This window comes from Convolutriloba macropyga, chromosome 10, assembly GCF_964194025.1.
Source record: "Convolutriloba macropyga chromosome 10, txConMacr16.3, whole genome shotgun sequence".
Taxonomy (NCBI): domain Eukaryota; kingdom Metazoa; phylum Xenacoelomorpha; order Acoela; family Convolutidae; genus Convolutriloba; species Convolutriloba macropyga.
The window spans coordinates 12,653,544-12,675,430 of record NC_134477.1 but is presented as its reverse complement, the minus strand read 5'-3'; the positions used below and the strand labels follow the sequence as shown (position 1 = coordinate 12,675,430).

At 35.1% G+C, this 21,887-nt stretch overlaps 1 protein-coding gene across 1 annotated transcript in view; it reads left to right on the top strand.

Annotated features, from left to right (window-relative positions):
* The first annotated feature begins 2,509 nt into the window (after nucleotides 1-2,509).
* The window catches only part of LOC142348600 (sodium-dependent lysophosphatidylcholine symporter 1-A-like), a 35,764-nt gene continuing 16,386 nt past the window's right edge, over nucleotides 2,510-21,887 (top strand). Inside the window, exons 1-6 of the mRNA XM_075399998.1 lie at nucleotides 2,510-2,836; nucleotides 4,477-4,838; nucleotides 5,635-5,740; nucleotides 6,222-6,350; nucleotides 11,364-11,510; nucleotides 12,099-12,259. Of these exons, the coding sequence (XP_075256113.1) occupies nucleotides 2,551-2,836; nucleotides 4,477-4,838; nucleotides 5,635-5,740; nucleotides 6,222-6,350; nucleotides 11,364-11,510; nucleotides 12,099-12,259 (1,191 nt within the window). The 5' untranslated portion in view covers nucleotides 2,510-2,550. The remainder of the gene's footprint in view (nucleotides 2,837-4,476; nucleotides 4,839-5,634; nucleotides 5,741-6,221; nucleotides 6,351-11,363; nucleotides 11,511-12,098; nucleotides 12,260-21,887) is intronic.

Below are 21,887 nucleotides of genomic sequence, written 5' to 3'. Positions count from 1 at the left end.
AATCAATTTTCAAAACACCCGGACACTAATTGGATGCTTTTTACCAAAGCGGGAAAACTAATGCAATAATCGTTTCAGACCACGTTTGCCCCCATCAGATGACGGTGTCAAGAAAGTACTGAGTTGGCTATTTCCTGACAGAATTTTAAATTTACAGATAATGTACGGGAAACCAATTTGTCAAATTAAAATTACTTCCAATATTTAAAACAAACGTTTTCGAAATTTACGTTCATCGTCAGGTTAAAACTGTTTTACAAATTGTTAAAAGATAAAATGAATATGTATTTACATTTGTCTGAGACGACAATTAAAACAATTCTAGGAACTATTCTACAAAATCAATCGAAAAATTTTCCCTATATACAATATTTAGCCTATTTACAACTCATATTTACGTCTGTTATCAATTTATTTAAAAACATTCCTTTTCCCGATTTTTCGATTTTGGCCATGTTCTTGTATTTTTAGGGTTGTTCCAAATTTGCCCTAACCATAAGTATCCCTCTTGCTGAGGTTTTGCAAATTTCGTATTGTCATGCACAAAATGTTTTTGCCCTATGTAGTCGCATGTAGTCAAAATTATGATTTGAACTTATATTTTAGCGTGAGTTCCCTCCCGCTATTCATGGCGTGTGTTTAGTGCCGGCTTCACCTTGCTGATATATATATATATATATATATATATATATATAGTTTCGATAATCATTAGTCTTTCTACTGTCCGACAGGCGTCCAGAATTTTCCATTCAATGTCATTCGTGGCGCCACGACATTCAACCAGATGTTGACCCACCTGTGAATCCTTATTTTGATGTTCTGTTATCCTTGTGGTAACATGCCGGCTTGTTTGCCCAACATAGATGGATCCGCGTCCATTACATTTAATCTCATATACCACGTGGAATTTCAGGTCTCTATCGACAGATGATTTCAGGGTGGGGAGGCACGATCTTAATTTCCGCGTTGTAAAAACTACTTGCAATTCGCATAGTTTCTTCAGTTTGCTGGCAAAGATTTGAGTAAGGTTGCCTCTGTATTGTAGAAAAATAGTTGGCTTATCAATAGATTTAGTCTTGCTTTTTTGATGCTCTTTTGGTGTTGTTCTTAATTGGTCTTTACCGCCACTTATTATCTTTTCTAGAGTCTGATTCACTCTTTTTGAAGACCATTCCTCTGGATATTGATTTTTGGTCCAGCAAGTTTTGTTATTCCAGTGTCAGTTGGTTTTTGATACCAATGACAGGTGATATTTTTTTTGCTGCTCACATTTACGTTAATGTCAAGAAAAGCCAAATCCCCATCCATGATCACTTTTTCTAAGATATAAAAACATTCCTATTACGGATTTTTTCGATTCTGGCCATGTTCTTGTATTTTTAAGGTTATTCCGAATTTGCCCTAACCATAAGTATCCCTCTTGTGGAGGTTTTGTCATGCACAAAATGTTTTTTGCCCTATGTGTTCTCATCTAGTCAAAATTATGATTTTTGCTGCTCACATTTACGTTAATGTCAAGAAAAGCCAAATCCCCATCCATGTTCACTTTTTTCTAAGATTTCGAAAGATGATTTCAGGGTGGGGAGGCACGATCTTAATTTCCGCGTTGTAAAAACTACTTGCAATTATTTGAACTAATATTTTAGCGTGAGTTCCCTCCCCCCATATTCATCGCGTGTGTTTAGTGCCGGCTTCAGCTTGCTGATATATATAGCTTCGATAATCATTTTGGTTTTGTGTCTGTTGGATGTATTTACCAACCTAGATTCACATATTTTTAAATGACTTTCACGCTTCGTTTCTTTTTAAGTTATTTTAATTGCTCTCATTCAGAAACCGAGTTTGTTTCTACTACAAGATTTTTTAGCCGTTGTTTTTCAAGGTTTTTAGCCGTTGTTGCTAAATGGGTCAAATATCTGACTGCTATCCCAGATGTCTCGGGTTGGAACCTCTATGGGGTCTGAGTTTTTGCACCCATAAATTAGTTTCTATGCTACACCTCTAAATAAATTGCATCCTGCCTGCCGTTCGAGAGCAATTCATCCGATTGTAGATGGTTTGTTATACGCTCCTGTAATCTTTCATAGTTGAGGCTCAGTGATCCGTCCATAGGGTGGATCCTACCCCGTTTTTGCCTATTTTATTTGTAGAAATAATTGAGTTGGTCTCGCATTCTCTTATTTGTTTCTAAGTGTCAACGAGTACGATGCTACGGTGTACGGAAAAATTACGGCATTAAGTTTAAGAGAAGACCGAAGAAGTAATATGTTATAAAAAATTGTATCAATTTGGAGTCGGCACTTCGAATTCAAAATTCCCGTAATCGGAATAGTACTGAAAACAATCACAATGCAAAATTGTAACTTGTTTGTTTGTAGTGTCAACTATCTTATATATTTAGAGATTGATTAGTTGAAGCTTGATCTTAGTGTTTGTCTCTTTTTTGGCCTTAAGAAACAAACTCTATCAACAATACATTTTTGAGAGATTTCGAATCGTTTTCAGGCTTCAATGTAGTAAACAATCTCTGCATCACATTCTCTTACCCAAATGAGCGCCCTTGCCGATGTTGGCATAGGTGTCAGTCCATCTGAAAAATCGTGTCCTAGAAGGCGAAGTGTCCGTGTTCAAAAAATGATGTCCGGAATGCCTGAGAAAGGTGGACACTTAACATTTGGGCACAAATTTGCCCTTGCAATTGGGGCGGGCCCGATAACTCTTCCACTTGTTACTACCACAGTGTACATACAGATGTTTCTTCTAGACGTTGCTAGAGTGCTTCCAATGTATGCTACTACAATAATTGTTGTGGCCAGAATTTTGGATGCCGTTTCTGGTAAGGCACTGTTCCGATGGGTCTTTATTTCTGACATCGGTTTCAAATAAAATCTAAAAGCGGACGTCACAAGTTGTGGACCTTTTTTACATAATTTTCAACTGAGATCGTGGTAAAGGTTTGCATTGAATTGGTTCTCTGACATTAATCTAGAATAGATCCTTGAATTTTTATCCATCGGTACTGTTTGATATTGTTCGGTACTGTTCAATCCTATCAAACTATACTCGAATTCAAAAGCCATCTATCTTTCATACTGTTTAAATGCTCTCAAACAAAGTTTGTAGCAATTATATTAGTCCTGTCGGTCTTTTTTTTAATGCGGTTTAGTTCTTAGAGATTGAAGACTATTGCTCCCACCCCCCACCGCGCTGGTGCCCCCACCCCACTGTTCCCCAGCAGCCCCCTGGTCACCCCTCCCCCCGTGGCTAGCTACTGACGAGCAACCGCTCGCTAAAAACACGCAAATTTATACTAATTTTTTCAAGCTTTTGTAAACTTTTGTCATTTTTTAGTTTTATTAGCCCTGGGTGTCAATGAACCTCCTCTACGGTTTGATAGTAGGTTACTGCATAGTTTCTAGTAGTACTGGAATGATTTCAAAATGGTTTAACATCACGAATTGTAGCACTTTTTTGATAAAACGTTTAATTTTCAATTTTTTTGGCATTGTCATTATTCAGGTTTTTTAGCCTCAGGGTTCAGAAAACCTGCGTTAGGGTTTGATATTTAGTTACTTGAATTTTTTTTGGCCATGGATTAGGTTTTAGTTTTTTTCCTAACACAATGTTTAGCATTTTAAAAGAAAACATGCAGTTTTTAATTTTTTGAAATTTGTCATTTTCTAGGTTTTCCAGCCTCAAGAACCACATAATCTCCTCTAGGGTTTCTAGATGCAATGGAATGTTCTTCAAAATTTTAATATCACGAATTTAAGCACCATGGGCCTAGGGACCTCCGCCAAGGTTTGATAATAAGCTGTTGCATAGTTTCTAGAGTTAATGGAATGATTATCAATATTTTAATGACTCCAGCTTTAGCAATTTTTTGACAAATTTTTTTTTTCAAATTTTCGGAAAGCTATTATCATGTTCAAAGTTATTGATCTTTATAGGCCATTGAAACTATTTAAAGCCTGAAAAAGGGATACTAGATTTTAATATTTTACGGGATTTAATATTTTGAATTTTAGCAAGACTTCGTTAAAATTTTCGATTGTTTTCAAAATTTTTGAATATTTTTGTTCTTCTCTGGGTTTAACGATCATTACTGGCCAAAGAAACTTTTTTAGTCAGTCTTATAGATGGGTTACTTGACAGAACTCCAGAGACAAAAAGTGGTTATGAACATTTTTTCACTGCGAAATCTGGAAACTTTTTAAATTTTGGAATATTTTGCAAATTTTTTAAAATATCATTGTTTTTTATTTGATTTATGTACTGACAAGGCTAGAAAACTAAAAGTTTTAGAGTCGAATCAAGCTGCAGCTAGCTTCACTAAACTTTGGCTAGCTACTGACGAAACCAACGTTCGCCGGTAGTTTGAGATCAATTTGCCCGACGTTAGTCGGTTATGTTTCATTTTTCGCGGACTGGTAAAATTAAGACAACGTGGAACCAGAAAACCGGTGAAATGTTTAGATCCAACCGTTGGTGCTATGGTGAACAAAACCCAAGAAAAAGGAGGTTCTCTACGAAAGTGGATGCTTCTGTCACTCCCCATTTCTCTGTTGAGTTTCTTTTTCCTGTGGTACGTCCCGCCATCATTAGAAGAGCCTGTCATGCTATTCGTCTATTACCTCATCATTTACACAGTTCTACAAATGGCGTTTACGCTCTATAGTATTCCATTTTGTTCACTCGTTATGTACCAGAGCACAGATCAGAGTGAGAGAGATGCGGCAACTTCGTTTCGCATTGTGGGCGAAGCTATTTTTGCGGTTCTTTCACTGTTTGTTGTGAGATTTGCTGAGATGCTGACTGACAGTGGATCCCTCGAAAACGTTAGTATATTGAAATTTAAATTAAGTGTATACTATCATAACTCAAGTTGAACTCAAAGTTTTTTAGCTTTTGAACAATTTTGTTTTGCTATCATTTCTGGCCCTTATAACACGATTATTGGGGACTTCTCATCAAAACAATAATTCCTTTTAGACTTGAATATGGAAACATTTCCTTTATTTTAACGGCTTTTAAATTCATATGTGGAAAAAAGCGAAATGACAACTAGCACCCAAAGCTGTGAAGCTATGCTGTAAGACTAGTAAAAATTGGCACCGCCAAAATAAGACAGAAAAGCTAACAGTTTTAAAAAAATAACGAAAGAGTATAGCATCTTTGTGACAAACAACACGACATTAGGAAACATGTTTGAAAGAAAATAATTGCAAAGAGGTCTGTTGGACGCCTCAATATAAAAAAACTGCCTCTAGATGGAGTCTAATTTTTATGGGATGTTTAATTGTCAAAAAAAACTGGAATAATGATAGTGAAATCAAGCGGAAAAACTGGGCATCTCCAAGATTCTTGACATTAGACACAAATGGTGCCAAAACTTTGAGCTTGCAATGCTAGAACTTTTCTTTTTTGGACTGTTACACAATTTTCAAAGGCATCGAGGGAAAAGGGGCCGCTAACTTAGTGTGTCCAGAAGTAATATACCCATTAAATGTCATTTCTAGAGGGCCTTAGCAGCATTAATTTAGGCCGTGGCTACAAATGACTTGCTCTAGTTGGTCATGTCATTCGATTTGTTTTAATTGATGAGATGTTTTGTGAATGTTGATGTTTTTGCAGACACAGTGTGACCATAACTCCTCAGTAGCACCGGATGCTCTGAACAGGTACAGACAGACGTTTATGATGCAAGGAGCTGTTGGGTCTCTAATCATTCTAATCACTGGTTAGCCTCTTCTGGTTGTAGTATATCGCTGTCCTAAAAGTATTTTAATTTTTTTAATGTCAATGAAAATCAGTTTTCGTGAGTTAAAAATCCTGATTTGAGTTGAACTACTGTCCTAATAATAAAATATGTTATGAATATGAATTGAGTAATGAAATGTTCTATCTCATTGAAGAAAAACTGAATGAAAAATGTTGCAAAAATGAAAAATTGAATGAAAAATGTTTAGATGGACGTACGAGAGGAAAAGTAGCGAATAAGTTTAACAAATTATCTTTAACGTTGTCTTTATCTTAAACAAATTGTCTAAAAAATGTTAGAGCAGATTGGGCTTAAAGATCCGTTATCTATCCCCGCTTATTTTTTCTTGAGTTTAAAGCAATAAAACTCGAAACATATTTGCACAGTTGAGTTTCTAAATAATGCCCAAATCTTACTAATAATTTTCTCGAGTTGAGTAATTTCATGAATGTTTGTTTAGGCCTGTACTGTTTCTTTGGGTCGATGGAGAACACTGATATCCACATAGATGCTAAGATGGGAATGTGGAGCAGCTTCAAAAATGCCATGACCTTCCGACCATACATGCTACTGGCCTTTGCCTATCTCGGTTAGCGACCATTATTGGACAAATTTTAACAATGAAGCTCTAGAAGCAACATTTCAAGCTCTTTTGTGAAGTTTTCGACGGCTGTCCGTTGAAGAATGCGATAATTGAAACCTCACCCTTCATTGAAACCCAGAAAATCGTTCAATTTTAGATTGGCAAGTAAGCTTTCTTTCAATTTCGGGACTCATTACTGAGTTTTTTTCCATGATGAATATGCCTCCTGCAGCTTTCTAATTTTCTAAATTTCCCACCTATTTGGGTTTCGCTTCAATTTTTGCAAAAATTACAACCTTAATCTGCGTCTTAGTTTGCTCTGGCTACTACGCAGCTGTCCCTTAAGATCAGAAAAATACCCTCTCAATTCCTAAAATGTTAATCTTCACTGCCATTATTTCTACTATGCACTTTCAGCGGTTGAAAAGTGTCAGCTCTTTTCATTTTGATGTTGCTCTGCTGTAACCCAAAATATTTCTTCACTCAATCGAGGTTTTTTGTTTGAAACATATTTGAATCATCAAACGAAAATGGTGTCATCAACCTCATCCACTGAGGTAGCTTAGCACTTGACAAATTCTGTTTGAAATTTGTTATTTTCATCATTTGGAAATAAGAAAACGCTGTCAAATTTGTTTCTAAACATATCACAACACTCTAACAATAAATTCACCGAATACTATGTTAAATTTGCTGAAAAAATGTTCAATTTGCTGCGCATACGTTAACACAATTTATCAGCGACCTGTTCTGGCTCATCCAGCTGTATTTTTGGTCGCTATGATATAATTTCAGTTTTTTTTAATGACATCGTAATAAGCAAAAAAGTTCAATAACTGAAACTCACTGTTCCAGCAAGTTACACACGTAAACAATATTTGTTTCAATTGTTCGATGGTTTTGATCTAATTGATCTAGCTCTTTAATTCGGCAATGATGCATTTATGTAACAAAGTTTTTTTGAACGCGTGTCGTTGTTTGTCGAGTTATTTTAATCATGTTTGATTTGGCAACTTATTTGATAAGCTCTTGCTGTAAGACTGGTCATTCTGCGAATTTTTGGCGGTTGCTTATTTAATTTTCTGCATCAAAAAACATGAGCAGTAAATTGGACTCTGTAGGTATCTAAAGCTTGACCATAATTTTTTTCAGAATTAACATGCAGCGATGGTTTCTTTTCTTCAAATATATTTTGCGCATGCTCGAATTGTTTTTTGATCATTTATTTTTCCAAATTTTTTTCTACCGTTTCAGATTTAACCAAAATTGCCTGATTTTAAAACTAGGTTTATCTAAATGGAATCTAATGAGTGTAGCTGGATAGCCTGAATTCCTTATCAATTATTAAATAGCCGCTAACACACCAATGTTCTCAACTAAATATAAACCACATTCTACTATAACCTCAAACAATCATGTTATGATTAATGGGCGAACTATGATACGGCTGATATTGAAAGCATTCATGTGACAAATAGCGCCAAATGTTTGAGGCATGAAAGAAATACAATTTTCACATGCTCTGCTATTTGAAACGTACTTTGATTGCTTCTAAAGAATGAAAATGTTTTCAAGATATCCTAAAGTTCAATTAAAACATGTTTGCGCGAAATCTGATTAATGGTAAATTTTAAGAAAACATCAGTGTGAGATTTTTACTTAAGGTTGTTGTGGTGTAAAGAAGGATGTAAAAATAAGGGTAAAGGATGTCTCATTTGACAACCGGCTGTTAATCAGCCCTCGAATGAGTTATTAGTTCATTAACCTGAAATGAAATTGTCAAAATTTCACTGCAAAACAGTAAGAGAGGGGAACTATCGGAAAGCAAAGAAAGTTTGTATTGAATAAGTACAAGTTTTAGCAATAAAAGTAGAAAAATTAATGTACCGATTATCAATTACGGCCAATCTTTTATAGGTATGTTCTTAATTGCACTTAAGCAAATTTCTCAGCAATTCTGTTGCCTGCTGGTCTGTGATGCAAATTTTTCTCGGACAGATATCACTTTTAAAGTAACATTCTAACGCTTGTTGTTGTTAGTTATATATTATAAGTTGCGATAGCAAGTTATTATTGGCCTTCTCTTCGTTTTTAAACTCAAAAGAATTTGAATTGTATTGGTGGGCTGTTTTTACTAATCATTTTGTTGGAGTGAATTTAAAGCAGAAAATGAAATGCATGAAGCAATTTGATGAAGTGGTTTCAGTGTTGAATAAAATTGAAGAATGAAGCGAAAAGAGAGTGACTTTTTATTCATTCCCCTGTTCGCAATACAGCGAGAATTTGATCTAAAAAAATGTTTGCTAAGCGAGTGGAATTTTTTGTTCAGCTGCGGTTTCTTCACTTCTTTTTTTGGCGTTGACTATTTTTTTCGTTGAAGAGGTTTAAATATGCTATAGAAACTTTATTAAATTTCTATTGATAGTCTTCTGAATTTTGATTGTTTTTAGTCTGAGTTCTGTACTAATTTGGAGGATTTTCAGCCATTTTGTGGTTTTAAGGTTTTGTTTCATTGCGTTCGATTGAAGATTGAATAGACGCCTACTGCTGAAAGCATTATTTATGTATCAATTTTTAGTTGTTCATGTTTGATGGTATCAACCAGATTTTTCTGTTGAGAACTTTGGGAAAAATTGGGAAATTTGAAATTTTTTTGTCAACTTGCAGTTTTTGTTCAGGTTTTTGATACTATTATTGCTTTCACTTTGTTGAGTGGGCGTTTTAATGATTGATTGCTCTCAAGCGAAGTTTGGAGTAGTTATTGTAAAAATGTATAGCGTTTTCATGTAAAAATTTCGCTTCACGTTTTGGTTTCGATATCACTTCTCGGGTGACGTTTTCCGAAACCTAAGTTGCTTTCAGCTAGAAATTAAATCTGTTGCTAAAACATGAGCGATTGTAAGATACACAAGGCGCTGATAGCCGGTGGTTAATGTTTCTGTCTATCACGCCGGAGATCGGGGGTTCGAACCCATCCTTGATCAGAATTTTTCACCCATAAAAATTTATCTATGTTCAGCCCCTCTAAATAAATTGTCCCCGTGTCGTTCGAGAGCAAATTGTTCGCCGTTAGTCGGTTTATATTCCACAGTTGTGCTTTCGATTGACAAATTTCTGCGTTAACTTCACTTGTTTTCATTTTTTTAAACTTCATCTACCTGAACTTCAAAAGATGACGTACGTGTTCCAATGCTGCATACTTCTTGAACTCATCAAAGAGCAGCTAATTGTTTTTATGGCTTAGAAATTGTTTGTTTTTTATAGCTGCGAAGCTGTAAGATCAGCGAAGTTATATTGCGGTGCTGTTTTTTGTTTCGTCGTCTGACGCTCTTTTTTCGTTTTACATTTGTTCTCACAGCGCAAAGCTGAAAAAGTCGAAATTTTTGAATGACTTCTTCATCTCACTAACGGCTTGTGTGCGCGTGGCGTCATTTCTCACTCTCTCTATCAAGATTTTGAGCATACTCACTCAATAAAATGGCTTTTGCGTTTTATAAATTAAGTTTAATTTAATTAAATTAAGGTCAAAGGAACTCATATGTGCAATAAACGTCCTAATAAAAAGGCTTCCGCGTAATCAATTTTAACCAGCTGGCTTATTTTATCGCTGAATGTTTTTTATATAACTTTTTGAGCGCCGTCGATTTTTAAACTTAGATCTGTATCTGCTTCTATCTCTATACGGCACGCAAGTCTATTTCGCAGCTATTACGGCAATCTGCCGGCTGTGTTGTAAATTATTAATGAAGTTTTGAGTTTTACTGTTTTATAGTTTTTTGTTATGGTCTCATTAATTATTAGGATTGTTGGCATAATTGGCTAACGGGGCACAACTGAACCTTTTTTAACGGTTTCAATCCATATCTAACTCTATTGATTTCGATTCATATCTGAGCTTCTTATCGTTTGACACTACTTTTTGTCCGAAGTTGTCACTCATTTGTTCTGTTTTGCCCGTTTTGATATTTCTCTTAACGGTGAAATTTGTTCTCTTAAATTAGCATTTATTGTTTAGCTTTGCTTGCTTGTTGTTCTTGCTTGCGTACTTGTTTGTCTCCAGCCTTAGCAATTTTTTGATAAAATTTAATTTTTCAAATTTTCGGAAAATTATGTTCCTAGTTTATGGATCTTTATGAGCCAGTGCAACTATTTAAAGCTTGAAATAGAGATACTGGATAGTCTCTTGAGACAATGAAATGGTTTTGATGATTTTAGTATCTTGAATTGTAGCAAGATTTTGTTAAAGTTGCGATTGTTTTCAAAATTAACGATCAATACTGGCCAACGAAGCTTTTCAAGTCTTGCAGATGGTTACTTGACATAACTCCAGAGACAAAAATTAGTTTTGAACATTTTCACTGCGAAATCTGGAAGCTTTTCTTTTAAATTTCGAATTATTTTGCAAATTTTTAAAATATCAGTTTTTTATTTGATTTTTTTACTAACATGGCTAGAAAACTAAAAGTTGCAGAGTCGAATCAAGCTAAAGCTAGCCTCACTAAACCGTGGCTAGCTACTGACGAAGCCAACCGCTCGCCGGTCGTTTGAGAGCAATTCGCCCGACGTTAGTCGGTTATGTTAGAATTTTTTGTTCGTTTGAGCGATGTGACTTTCTCATTCAGATTTTAAGCCGATAATTAAAACAGTTTTCTAGTAAGAAACTCATCAAAAGTGCGCTTCGCCGCAATTGGATTTGTTTCCCGTTAAATCTTATTATTGGTCATAAGCTCTAATGACATCTAACCAGGCTTTACGTCCCTCGCCCCCGCTAGTAATTTTAGCACGTTGAAGCAGGATTAAATTGAGTCGAGCCTCAGGGTATCGTTCGAAAGTAATTCGTCTGACATTAATCGGTTTGTTTGTCACTAGCAATAATATTTCAGGTAGCTAACAAGTCATTTCGTCGCTAACCTATGCAACTGTTGTTAGTGCAACAAGAGTCTGAAAAAAATGGCCCTGGTGAAATTTTGATAGTGCATTTCTTTTTAACTGGAAATTTCTCAGCTGATTTCGTTTCAGCTGGATATGTGGCAGTCAACATCACACAGGGGTGTCTTCTGTTGTACTTCAAATATGTCATAGATAAAGAGCAGATTTTCACTGTTGCCATGTTAGCCCTTGTGGTGAGTGGAGCCCTCTCCATACCTCTGTGGAAACTACTCATCGGTTCGTAATCGTATCTTATCTCGTTCTTAACTTGAAACCTGTGAAAGTTTTTTGAGAGTTAAAATATGAAACTGATAAACTAATATGGAGCCGCGTTTATTTTATCAATGTTGAAGCTAATGGGGTCAAAATAATATTGTGTGTAATGAAAACATGCACACCGTTATTGTTCATTAATAATCGGCGAAAATTATTACCGTATATATTGTGTGTGTGTGTGTGTGGAGATTGAAATTATTGTTATGGTTTATGGTGTTTTTCACTTTATCCACGGCAAGAGATCGGTCGGTTTGCCTGAATGAAGTCTTTTCAACCACAAGCGTTCTGGTCGCAGTTTTAAGAGGGTAGATTTTGGGTAAATGAGTTTTCTCTTAATTTACGCACGCTCAATTGCCGGCAGTGTTTTTATTGACTGGAAACTAAAGATTGTAAACAAATTATCATCAGATATTGAAGCGAAGCCATTCACAGCGATTCTCAGTTATCGCCAGAGAAGTTGTTAACGGTTGCCTTTAAGTGAAAACGGTTGACTGAAATCTGCATTTGAAACCAGAACAAGTATTCGTTATTAGCGTGTGCTGTTATTAGGCAAGTACGGGAAGAGGAAAGTGTCATTCTGTGCAGTGGCAGTGACAGTGCCTGCCTTCTCCATGTTGAGTGTCATCACCAAAGACATCACCACTCCCTATCTGATCGCATTTGCTGTCATCACTGGCCCAGGCTGTGCATGTGGATTCTACATACCATGGGTTGGTATCCTCTATAGAATTTTAAAAATAGCATGGAGGCTTCCCTTTAAAAATTCTAACATTCTTATATTTTTTAATATACATTTATTGCATTGCAGTGATAGTTTTCATTTTTTGTGAACCTTATTTTCGTGAACCAAAACAAGCTATTTTTATAACTGCGAGTGTAGCTATAATGTCGTGTTCCTGGTTTTTGACAATTCAAATAATTTGAATTGTATTGGGGCGCTGTCTTTTTTTTAAGATATGTTCACACATTTTCATGATTTTTGAAGTCAAATTGGAGTAGTGATTTTGGTCACGCTGAAACAGGAAGTGGAGCGAAAAAGTGAGTGGTTTTGCGGCGTAAAATTTTTTCGCTCGAAATTTAAAGTAGAGTGAGAAAACGGTATTTGAACAAAAATTCGCTTTCTCGGTAGTGGTTTTTTGTTCACATGCGGCAACTTCACTCTGATTTTTACTGTTTTTTCGTTTTCTGGATCGGTTTTTTTCTAAAGCGTTTTTCCAATCCATTCATAGTTCATTCTATGCCTAGTTTTTTGTTTGAACCAAATTTCCATTTCTAGCTAGTGGTTTTTTGCGCACATGCGGCATTTCGACATTGATTTTGTTTTTTTTACTTTTTTGATGTTTTTTTTTTCAGAAATGGTTTTTCCAATTCACTCATAGTTCGTTCTAGGTCTGGATTTTTTGTTGAGTCAATAAAAATTCTTTGAATTGTACATCAGGACTTGTCCTGCTATGTTTTTTACAATTCAAAGAATTTGAATTGTTTTGTGACGCTGTGTTTTAAGATGTGTTCACACATTTTTCAATGACTTTGATCTTTCAAAACGGGATAAACAGGTAAAGCCCAGCCGGCATTAAGTTTCATTAGAGGCCCAAAGTGAGCTTCAGTAGTCCTTCAAGTGCTTAGAGTGGTGCAGCTGCTTGGATCGCCTTAGTTAAAGGTTAAAAGGTCTTTTTTAGGAGTTTTTGGGCTCAAAATGTTGCAATTTTTCGTGTTTTTTTGTGATTTTTTTAAAAAAATTTTTTGTTTTAGTCTTACATTGAAGTTTTTGAAAAATGATGAAGGCCTTTTCCGAGACAAAATAACTTGTCATGACCATTTTATGAGCCATGTGTTTTGGTACTACTAGTACAAACATGCAAACTGATACTAATTTTTGCAATTTTTTTCAATTTTTTTTAATTTTTGTCATTTTTTGAGTTTTTCCTGCTTCAGGGGCCAGGAAATGTCCTTTGTGCTTTGACAATAGCACTGCATGGTTTGTAGTAGCGATGGATTGGTTTTCAACATTTAAATGTCTCGAAATTTGGCATTTTTTTAATATAAAATTTGAAATTTTTTCAAAATTTCCTAAAATTTATGTCAATTTTTGATATTTTTCCATTCTCAAGTGCCCGAAAGTTTAATCCACGGTCTGATAACAAGTTATTGCATGGTTGTTGGCTTAGATGGATTTGTTATCAACAATTTAGCTTTTCGAATTTTAGAAATTTTTTTATAAAGTCGCAATTTTTTTTCAAGTTTTTTTTAAAAACATTTGCCTTATATTGAGTTATTCTTGCCGTAGTAGCCAGCTAACCTCATCCAGGGTGTGATAGTATGTTGTTAGATAGCTGCTAGGGGGCAATTGAACTTTTTAATAGAACAAATTTCTATTTTTTGAAATGAGAGATTTTTTCTGAAATTTATTGCCTATCGATCTTTGAGCCAATGAATTTTTTAATGCTTGGAATTGAGTTAATGGATAGTCTCTATAGACACAGAAGAAGATTCTGAAGATATTAATATCACAATTTTCAGGAAAATTGTATTAAATTTTGCAATTGATTTCATTTTATATTTTTCGGTCATTTTTGAGTTAATCGATCTTCAAGGTCCAATTTTTTCAGGTCATGCAGATATAATACTGGACCGATTTCAAAAACAAAAAGTGATCTTGAACATATTTTTGAGATTGGTATATTTAAAGAGATGAAATTTTGCCTAAGGGGTAAGCTTGAAGAGTTTAGTAATGAGTATATTTTTGTTTAGTTTGTTTGATTGTTCTAGTTTCTCAATTTTTTTTGAGGTGATTTTGTTTGTTTTGGCTGGCATTGATCTATTGATCTGCAGGCAGAGTACTTCTAAATTTTTCATTCAATTCTTTGAATTGTGTTTCAGGACTTGTCCTGCTTTGTTTTTTTACTTCGTCGAACAAAAAAATGTTTCGCTTTACCTCATTTTGCCGCTTTTTCAACTTTTTGTGTGAAATCTTTTTGACTTCTCTAGGCTAGTTTCTCTCTTCTTTCATTCTGCTAAAAGTGACTTTGGACATCAGTTGCTCAGCAAAGCAATTCAAAATGAACAGAGTCGGTATAAAAAGTTGAAGTCAGAAATAGAAACGGGATAAACCCATAAAGCCCAATTTTGTATGCCCGCTATTTGAATGTCGTTCCTATAAGTCTTAGTTACCATCTCTAAAGCTTATTGGTACTGATAGTAGCCCCTGTAGCTTCTTTCTACGAAACAGAAGTGTGTTCAACTACGAAATGCCATCAAATTAAATTGGACTTAAAAAATGATTTTGTACAAAACTCTTTTTATAGCTGCGAAGCTGTAAGCTGAGCGTAGCTATATTGCGGTGCTCTTGTTTTTTGTTTCGTCGTCTGACGTTCTTTTTTCGTTTTACATTTGTTCTCACAGCGCAAAGCTGAAAGAGTCGAAATTTTTGAATGACTTCTTCCTCTCACTAACGGCATTTGCGCGCGTGACGTCATTTCTCACTCGCCTTAGCAAAAGTTTTTAGGTTATTTGCGTGATTAGATTTTGATCATACGTGACTTACCTCACTCAATAAAATGACTTTTGCACTTTATAACATAAGTTTTAATTGAATTTGTTTAAGGTCAAAGGGACTCATATGTGCAGTAAAGGTCCCTAATAAGAGGCTTCTGTGGAATGAATTATAACAAGCTGTGTGAATTTATCGCTGAATGTTTTTTAGCCTAGTTTTTTGAGCGGCGTCGATTGTTTTTCAATTTAGATGTGTTTCTGTTTCTATCTCTTATTTGGCACGCAGGTCTATTCTTTCGCAGCTATTCCGGCAATCTGCCGGCTATGTTCAATTTCTTCTGTTCTTTCTATCCCAATCATGCTTATTGGAATCAACGGCGGCTATTTTCCGGCAATCTGCCAGGTATTTTTTTTCTGAATGGTTTTCCCAATCCATCCAAAGTCCATTCTAGGTCTTAATTTTGACCTCGAGGGCATTCTATTATAATCTTCAGTTTCTAAAATTCTATTAGAGTCTTTCAGCTCTTTAGTTTCCAAGTATGTGATTCACAGAAACGGTTTACTCATTGTGTGAAGGGCGGTTCTTAGAATTTGAAGGGAAGTTTTTAGAGCGCTCTTTTTTCGTTTTACATTTGTTGACACAGCAAAGCTGAAAAAGTCTATTTTTTGGAATTACTTTTTCTTCTCATTAATGGCATTTGCGCGCGTGATGTCATTTCTCACTCTTAGCGGAAGGTAATTTGCGTGATTAAATTTTGATCATACGTAAATTACCTCAATCAATGAAATTACTTTTGCCCTTTAAAACTTAATTTTAAATTGAAATAGTCTTAAGCTCGAAGGAATTCAAACGTGTAATAAAAGTCTCTGATAAAAAAGTTTCTGCGGAGTGAATTTTATCAAGCCTTATTAATTTATGTATCGCTGAATGTTTCTACATAGCTTTTTGAGTGGTGTGGATAATTTTTCAACTTTGTATCTGTTTCTATCTGTATTATAAGGCACGCAAGTCTATTCCGCAGCTACTCGGGCAATCTACAGGCTGTTTGATGCTTTTAATTTTTTGCTTCGTCTTGCCCGTAGTTTGTCACTGACTGAACATATCGCTCGCAAGTGCTCCTGATATACTTTTTGAAATCTTCGAATTAGCAAACATGGTGGAACGGAATAACTTGCAGATAGAATGTTGCAAAGAAAAGTCTAACTTGCAGATAGAATGTTGCAAATAGAATGTTGTTAATCTTGATGAAAGCTGAACTGAGATCAAGTAATTGTTCCCTACATCAAAAAAGCGTCCGTAAGGAGAATATTTCCTCTGAAATGCGGAAAGTTAAATTGCGATCAAAATATAATTTAATGTCAAATTTATATTTACTTTGCAGAAAACTTAGAACTTTAACCTTTAGCTTCAAAGTTGTGAAACAGTAATGTAAATATTTTTACTTGTATCAACTTAAACCTGCTGATTGTAAGTGTAGTAATTGTTTAACCCTTTTCGCCTTATCATTTTGACTTCACTAGTGACTTTTTCGTCATTAAATTCTTGCGTCATGCGTGATCTCGATTGCTCTTCAATATTGTTTGAAGCAGCTGAGAACTAAATAGGTGGTAGTTTACTTCAATAAGTTGAATGCAAAGTGCGTCAAAATTGTTTTCATTTTAAAACTTTAGATCTTAATAGTGGTCTACAATAACCTGTATTGGCATCATTTGAAGCCTCTTAGTGAATGGATTACCCCATCCTATAGATGACACCTTTCCCCCGACTGAAGCAGATAACTATATAATTCCAGCCCCAAAACTTGGTCTTGGGAAGTTCGTCCGACGAGAGCATTTTCCTGGTTTCTTATTCTTCCTTTTTTCTAGTCAAGGAAGTTCACTGACTTATCGCTGTCGTAACGTGCGACTAGAAACCTGACTAGAAACCTGACACTAGATTAAATCCTGACACAAATAACTGAAGTTCTTAATTAAACACATCTTAAAAATGGAGACCTATCGATAAAACATTGTGGCCGAAGTTAAGTAATCCTATATAGTAAACGCGTGAGCTCTAAACTGGGGAAAAAATTGCGTGATTAAGAGGCCTCTCGAAGCGCATGTTTAAGAGCCGCATTAAGAGGCATGGTTAAGCGAACATATCGAGAGAGGTCGATGACCTAAAGGCGCGAAGTACATGGGTGAGAACCGAAACTGGAACAAAAGACTGTTAGTCAGGTGCAGTTGCCTCGAGGCTATGAGGGCTTGAAAGTATGCTAGCCCAGAGGGAGGATTTACTGTCATGGGTACTACGTGTTTTTTTCATTGCTCCCGAATGAATTTTGAAGTATTTATTATAAACGTGTGTTTTTCTGAAAGTTTTAGCTTTACAGATGCTGCGCTATTCGAGAACACTTAGCTTTCAACTAAGTTTTTTACGCTGTACTTTTTGATTTTTGTGTGATCTCAAATGCCCTTAATCTGAAATATGTTTGTTGATTTGATAAAAGCGATTCTGGTTTTTTGTGGTTATAGCGCACTTGGTAAGATGGAGGACTGCTAATCTCAAGTTTGAAGTATTTTTCTATTACCATTATCCATAAAATTGCTATGAAACTAAGTTTTGAGCGAGTAGTTTTGGTCGTATTGTCTAATTTTCCGCTTTAATTTTACTTCTAAATATCAGTCGCATTTGAGCGCAATGGTCAACTGCGCTCCTGTTGTAGCATGTTTTAGGGCTCCTTAATCTTGAAATCTAGCATAAATGCATTTTGAGACGCGCTTTACCATCATATTTAATAGTTAGTAGTGGCTATATTAGCCATCCGTTGGCTTTTTTTTAGTTATTAGTTTGTGGATTTTAGTGTCATATTTAGATAATTTTTATTTCCTTTGTAGGGAATACTTTTTTGGATTAGTACGTCGTATTAACAGTAAAAAATTAATTTTGAATATAGACTTCAGCCTTTGCGGTCGTTTATTAGTTCAAATATTTTCACAATAGTCTTAGACTGATCTTTTGTGCTTTTTGGAATAGCAAAATCGTAGAACTAATCTAAGTTGCTCAGCATCTTAAGCGTGTATACTAAGAGACATATCAACTCTGGTACCAGTCAATTGTTGGTATACAATAACCTCAAATTCTTTTGTGTATTCCGTTAAAAGCTGCTTGCGTCTTATTTTCTCACCATTACAGTTCAGTGAAGTCTAACTGTACTGTACCATTTAGGCGAGGTTCAACGTGACTGAAATTTGTTCACACGCTTGGTAGAATTTGGCTAACAGATGTGCTTATGTCACTACTGAAGTGTGCACGCACGTTGAATACACTCGCTTCTAAGAGCTCTTTTCACTCTCAAAATCTAGATTTTATTATAGCCTTTTTAGACCAAATCGTGTGAACTGCTGTCAACTTAACTGTTGATAGAGAAACATGTTTGTTTTCGTTGCAAGGCCTGCCGCCGTTTGCTTAATGCAGCTTGATTCCGGCTTAAAGGACGAATGTTGGTTTTCAATTAGATTTAAAAGCTTCAAAATAGATAAATATTGATGAAAGCTGTTAATCTTTTAAAGTCGTATACGGCAGAACGGTGCCATGATTAGAAATAGACTGTGTTATGCTATTTATTGACAATTTGTACTAAGTGGACATAAAATTCTGGAGATAATCATGCTTTTTGCCTTCGTTGTAGTCCATGTTTTACAATAAGCGCGACGCTCTTTTCTCTCAGTCGGTTTTGGGGAGATCAAATTGTAGGTGCCCCAGAAAAATGTGAGAGCGTATGAGAGAGGTAGCATTAGAAAACATACCAAGGCTTGAATATTTTATTAGAGTTTTAGAATATCCACACAAATAAGAAGAATTTGGTTATTTAGCTTAGAAGTTCATGTGCTTTCGGTGCTGATTGTGGAGAATTTCTGATACTTCCGAGGCAACTTTGTCCAAGTCTCCTTTTTGGTGCAATTATGCAAAATAAATAGAAGTTTAAGTACCCTTTCAGCAAAGCTGATGTCATTGAAATCATGAATTCTATCGCTCATACATTTTAGAATTCTTTTTCTCCGAAAATAATTGAAGTGCGGTACCGGGAATAAGCTAAAGCGCGTATCAAAGTTTGGTGTATGCGAAATAATTTGAGATCGCTAGAGATTAGTTATTAAAACGCGATACGCTACTGGCGGAGCGTTTATCTTTCAGTGCGCGTGCATGCAAACTTAGAACCAACATGGAGGCTCAGTAATGTGCTTTCGCACATAATAATCCGACACGCCCAACCAGGTTTATGACTTAATTGTCCACCAAATGAGGAAGAGATAGAAAACTTCAAAAAATCACTTATTGTTCGAAAATAATTCGTGTATCCATTTAAGAAATCACTTCAAGCTCTAACCACCCTGCCATTCAGGAGAGTAAGAGACAAGACAAGCAACAAGCTTTACGTACGACCAGAACTCAATATATATCTATTTTTTAGAAAAAAAACCAAATTAGCATCAGATAAAACTTAACTGAACCAAATAACTTGTATTTCACCGGAAAAGATATGGGACCTGTCCTTACCGAGAATAATTAACAAGTGGATAAAAAATGGCAAAATTTATAAAATACGTTTACGCTTTTGAAAATAATTAAATTCATGAAAGCAGTTAGCTATATCAACTGAAATCATTCTTTGGATTCGTTTATACATGCAGACAAAACTATTGAGATCTTTCATTAATTAGAATGTACTACTAGAAAACGAACCAATACAAGAAAAATTCACAGGTCAATTAAATATTGCGAGAAAACAGTGTCGAAGCCTGTAAGATCAAAATCTATTCAATAAAAATATAGCATTTAATCAATTGCGCCTTATTGCAGCGCCCTGAATGTGATAGGCGAGTTGCCATTAATGTGATGATCGTACAGGACATCAAACTATCACCTCAAAAACTCGATAATGTCAAAAAATAAACAAAATTTACGAAAACTTGTATCAACGATCCAATGATCGAATCTACATTTCGATTCCCGTGAAAAAGATTCACGATCTCTTTTGCTGAGACTACGCAGAATTAGGATTGAAATTGGTAAGTCTCAAATGACCTTTTGAAACCATTTTTTTCAAAGCATGAGCCGTTACAACCGTAATCTTTCAACATTTCAAAAAATGGTAAAGTTTAAATTACTGCTTCTTAGGAAGCCAATTTTGCAAGTCATTAATGATACTGAGTCAAAAGACTACACCTTAACACTGGATACAGGCAGAACTCAGAATTTCCGGAACAATTTCATGCAAACGCTGTTGAATCCAAAAATACATATCCTTAGAGCTGAAATTTTTATCTATGTTCATTGGCCTACCTCTACACGTAAATTTAACGCGTAAAAATCCTTCATTCAGGCTCGATTTGAAATCATTCTGGCCTGTATTTAACATAAAAAACAAAAAAGGCAAAAGTATTTCAAAATATAAAGTGTCCATTACAATCCGATTAAATTTGAACTATAAAATTCCACATCTTAAGCAAGTGGTCTCCTTTTGCTGCATTTCCATTTCAATAAAAAGGTCCCAAATGTTACCGAAATAGCTAATTTGACCAAAAAGTCATCAAAATTAAATGATGAGTTTTGGATACATTTTGAGATACCAAAAACCAACTGCATTCGAATTTCTTTATTAGCTTCTTCGACATCGAATCGGAACCCTAATTAATTATACTCAATCACAAGACTACAAAAATAACATGACATGCCGCCAGAACACAAAAATTAAGTGAAAATATCCGGAAACAATTTGTCGGGGCCACTAAAACCACGAGCTTTACGCATAGAACACAATATTGTTTCACTGGACATTATTGGATCATAAAGGGACCTTTTTTATCAATTTAACATTTAAATTACAAAGGACTTTATATTAATTTGGATGATAAAATTGAAAAAATTTATTTCAAAAATGACAGACGCAAAATACAATCAGAATCCTTTTTCATTAAAAAAAATCAACGTTGAGACCTAAACTGGCCTGGCTATCGCTGCGTGGCTGTTTGAAATATTGATTTTTTTCCAAACAAAAAATGCGTAATAGCGTTTTTGGCAATATACAATCTTAATATATCAAAAATAAACTACATTTTTATAAGTGTCGGTTTAAATTAGTTGAAGACCGCAAAAATGTTATTTCAAATAAACTTTCTTAGGATCCGGAGGTACAATTAGACTTTATCTGAATAAATCAGATATCAATTGGAATTACAAAATAGGTTCTTCTATACCAACATATGAAGCTATTGGGTCGTGTCGTTTTCTAGAATATGTCATTCGACTACACAAAAAGCAACAAATACGTCCAAAAATTCAAGGTGTCGAAGCCGTTAAAAACATTGAGATCTTGACTAAGAATGAACACGTTATATTTCTTACACCAATCTTCAAAGTCATTGGGAACAGTGATTAATGTAGCAATGTGACAAGAAATCAATAAAGAATCTGCGAAATAGACATATGCAGAAATCGCCCAATTTTTCATGACTACTCCAAGTTTCAGAGCCTTAAAACCAATAATTCAAAAAATAGGCTCCAAGGATTAAGTTTATTTATCCGGAAAGAAGATGCAACCTCTGTTTACTGTGACCGTGCTACAAGTTGAAAAGAGTATGAAAAATGGCGAAATTGAAAAGATCTTTCTTTTTTAAACCAAACCTTTTGAAAAGTTGTAACAACCAAAAACTTTGTAGAAAGCAAGATAGATTAATTTTTAACTTCTTAGGAAGCCAGTTGCACCTCTGATTTCTGGAGACTAAATCTTAAGACTACAATTTAGCAACGAATACGGGCAGAACTCAAAATTTCCGGAACAATTTTATGCAAATGCTGTTGAA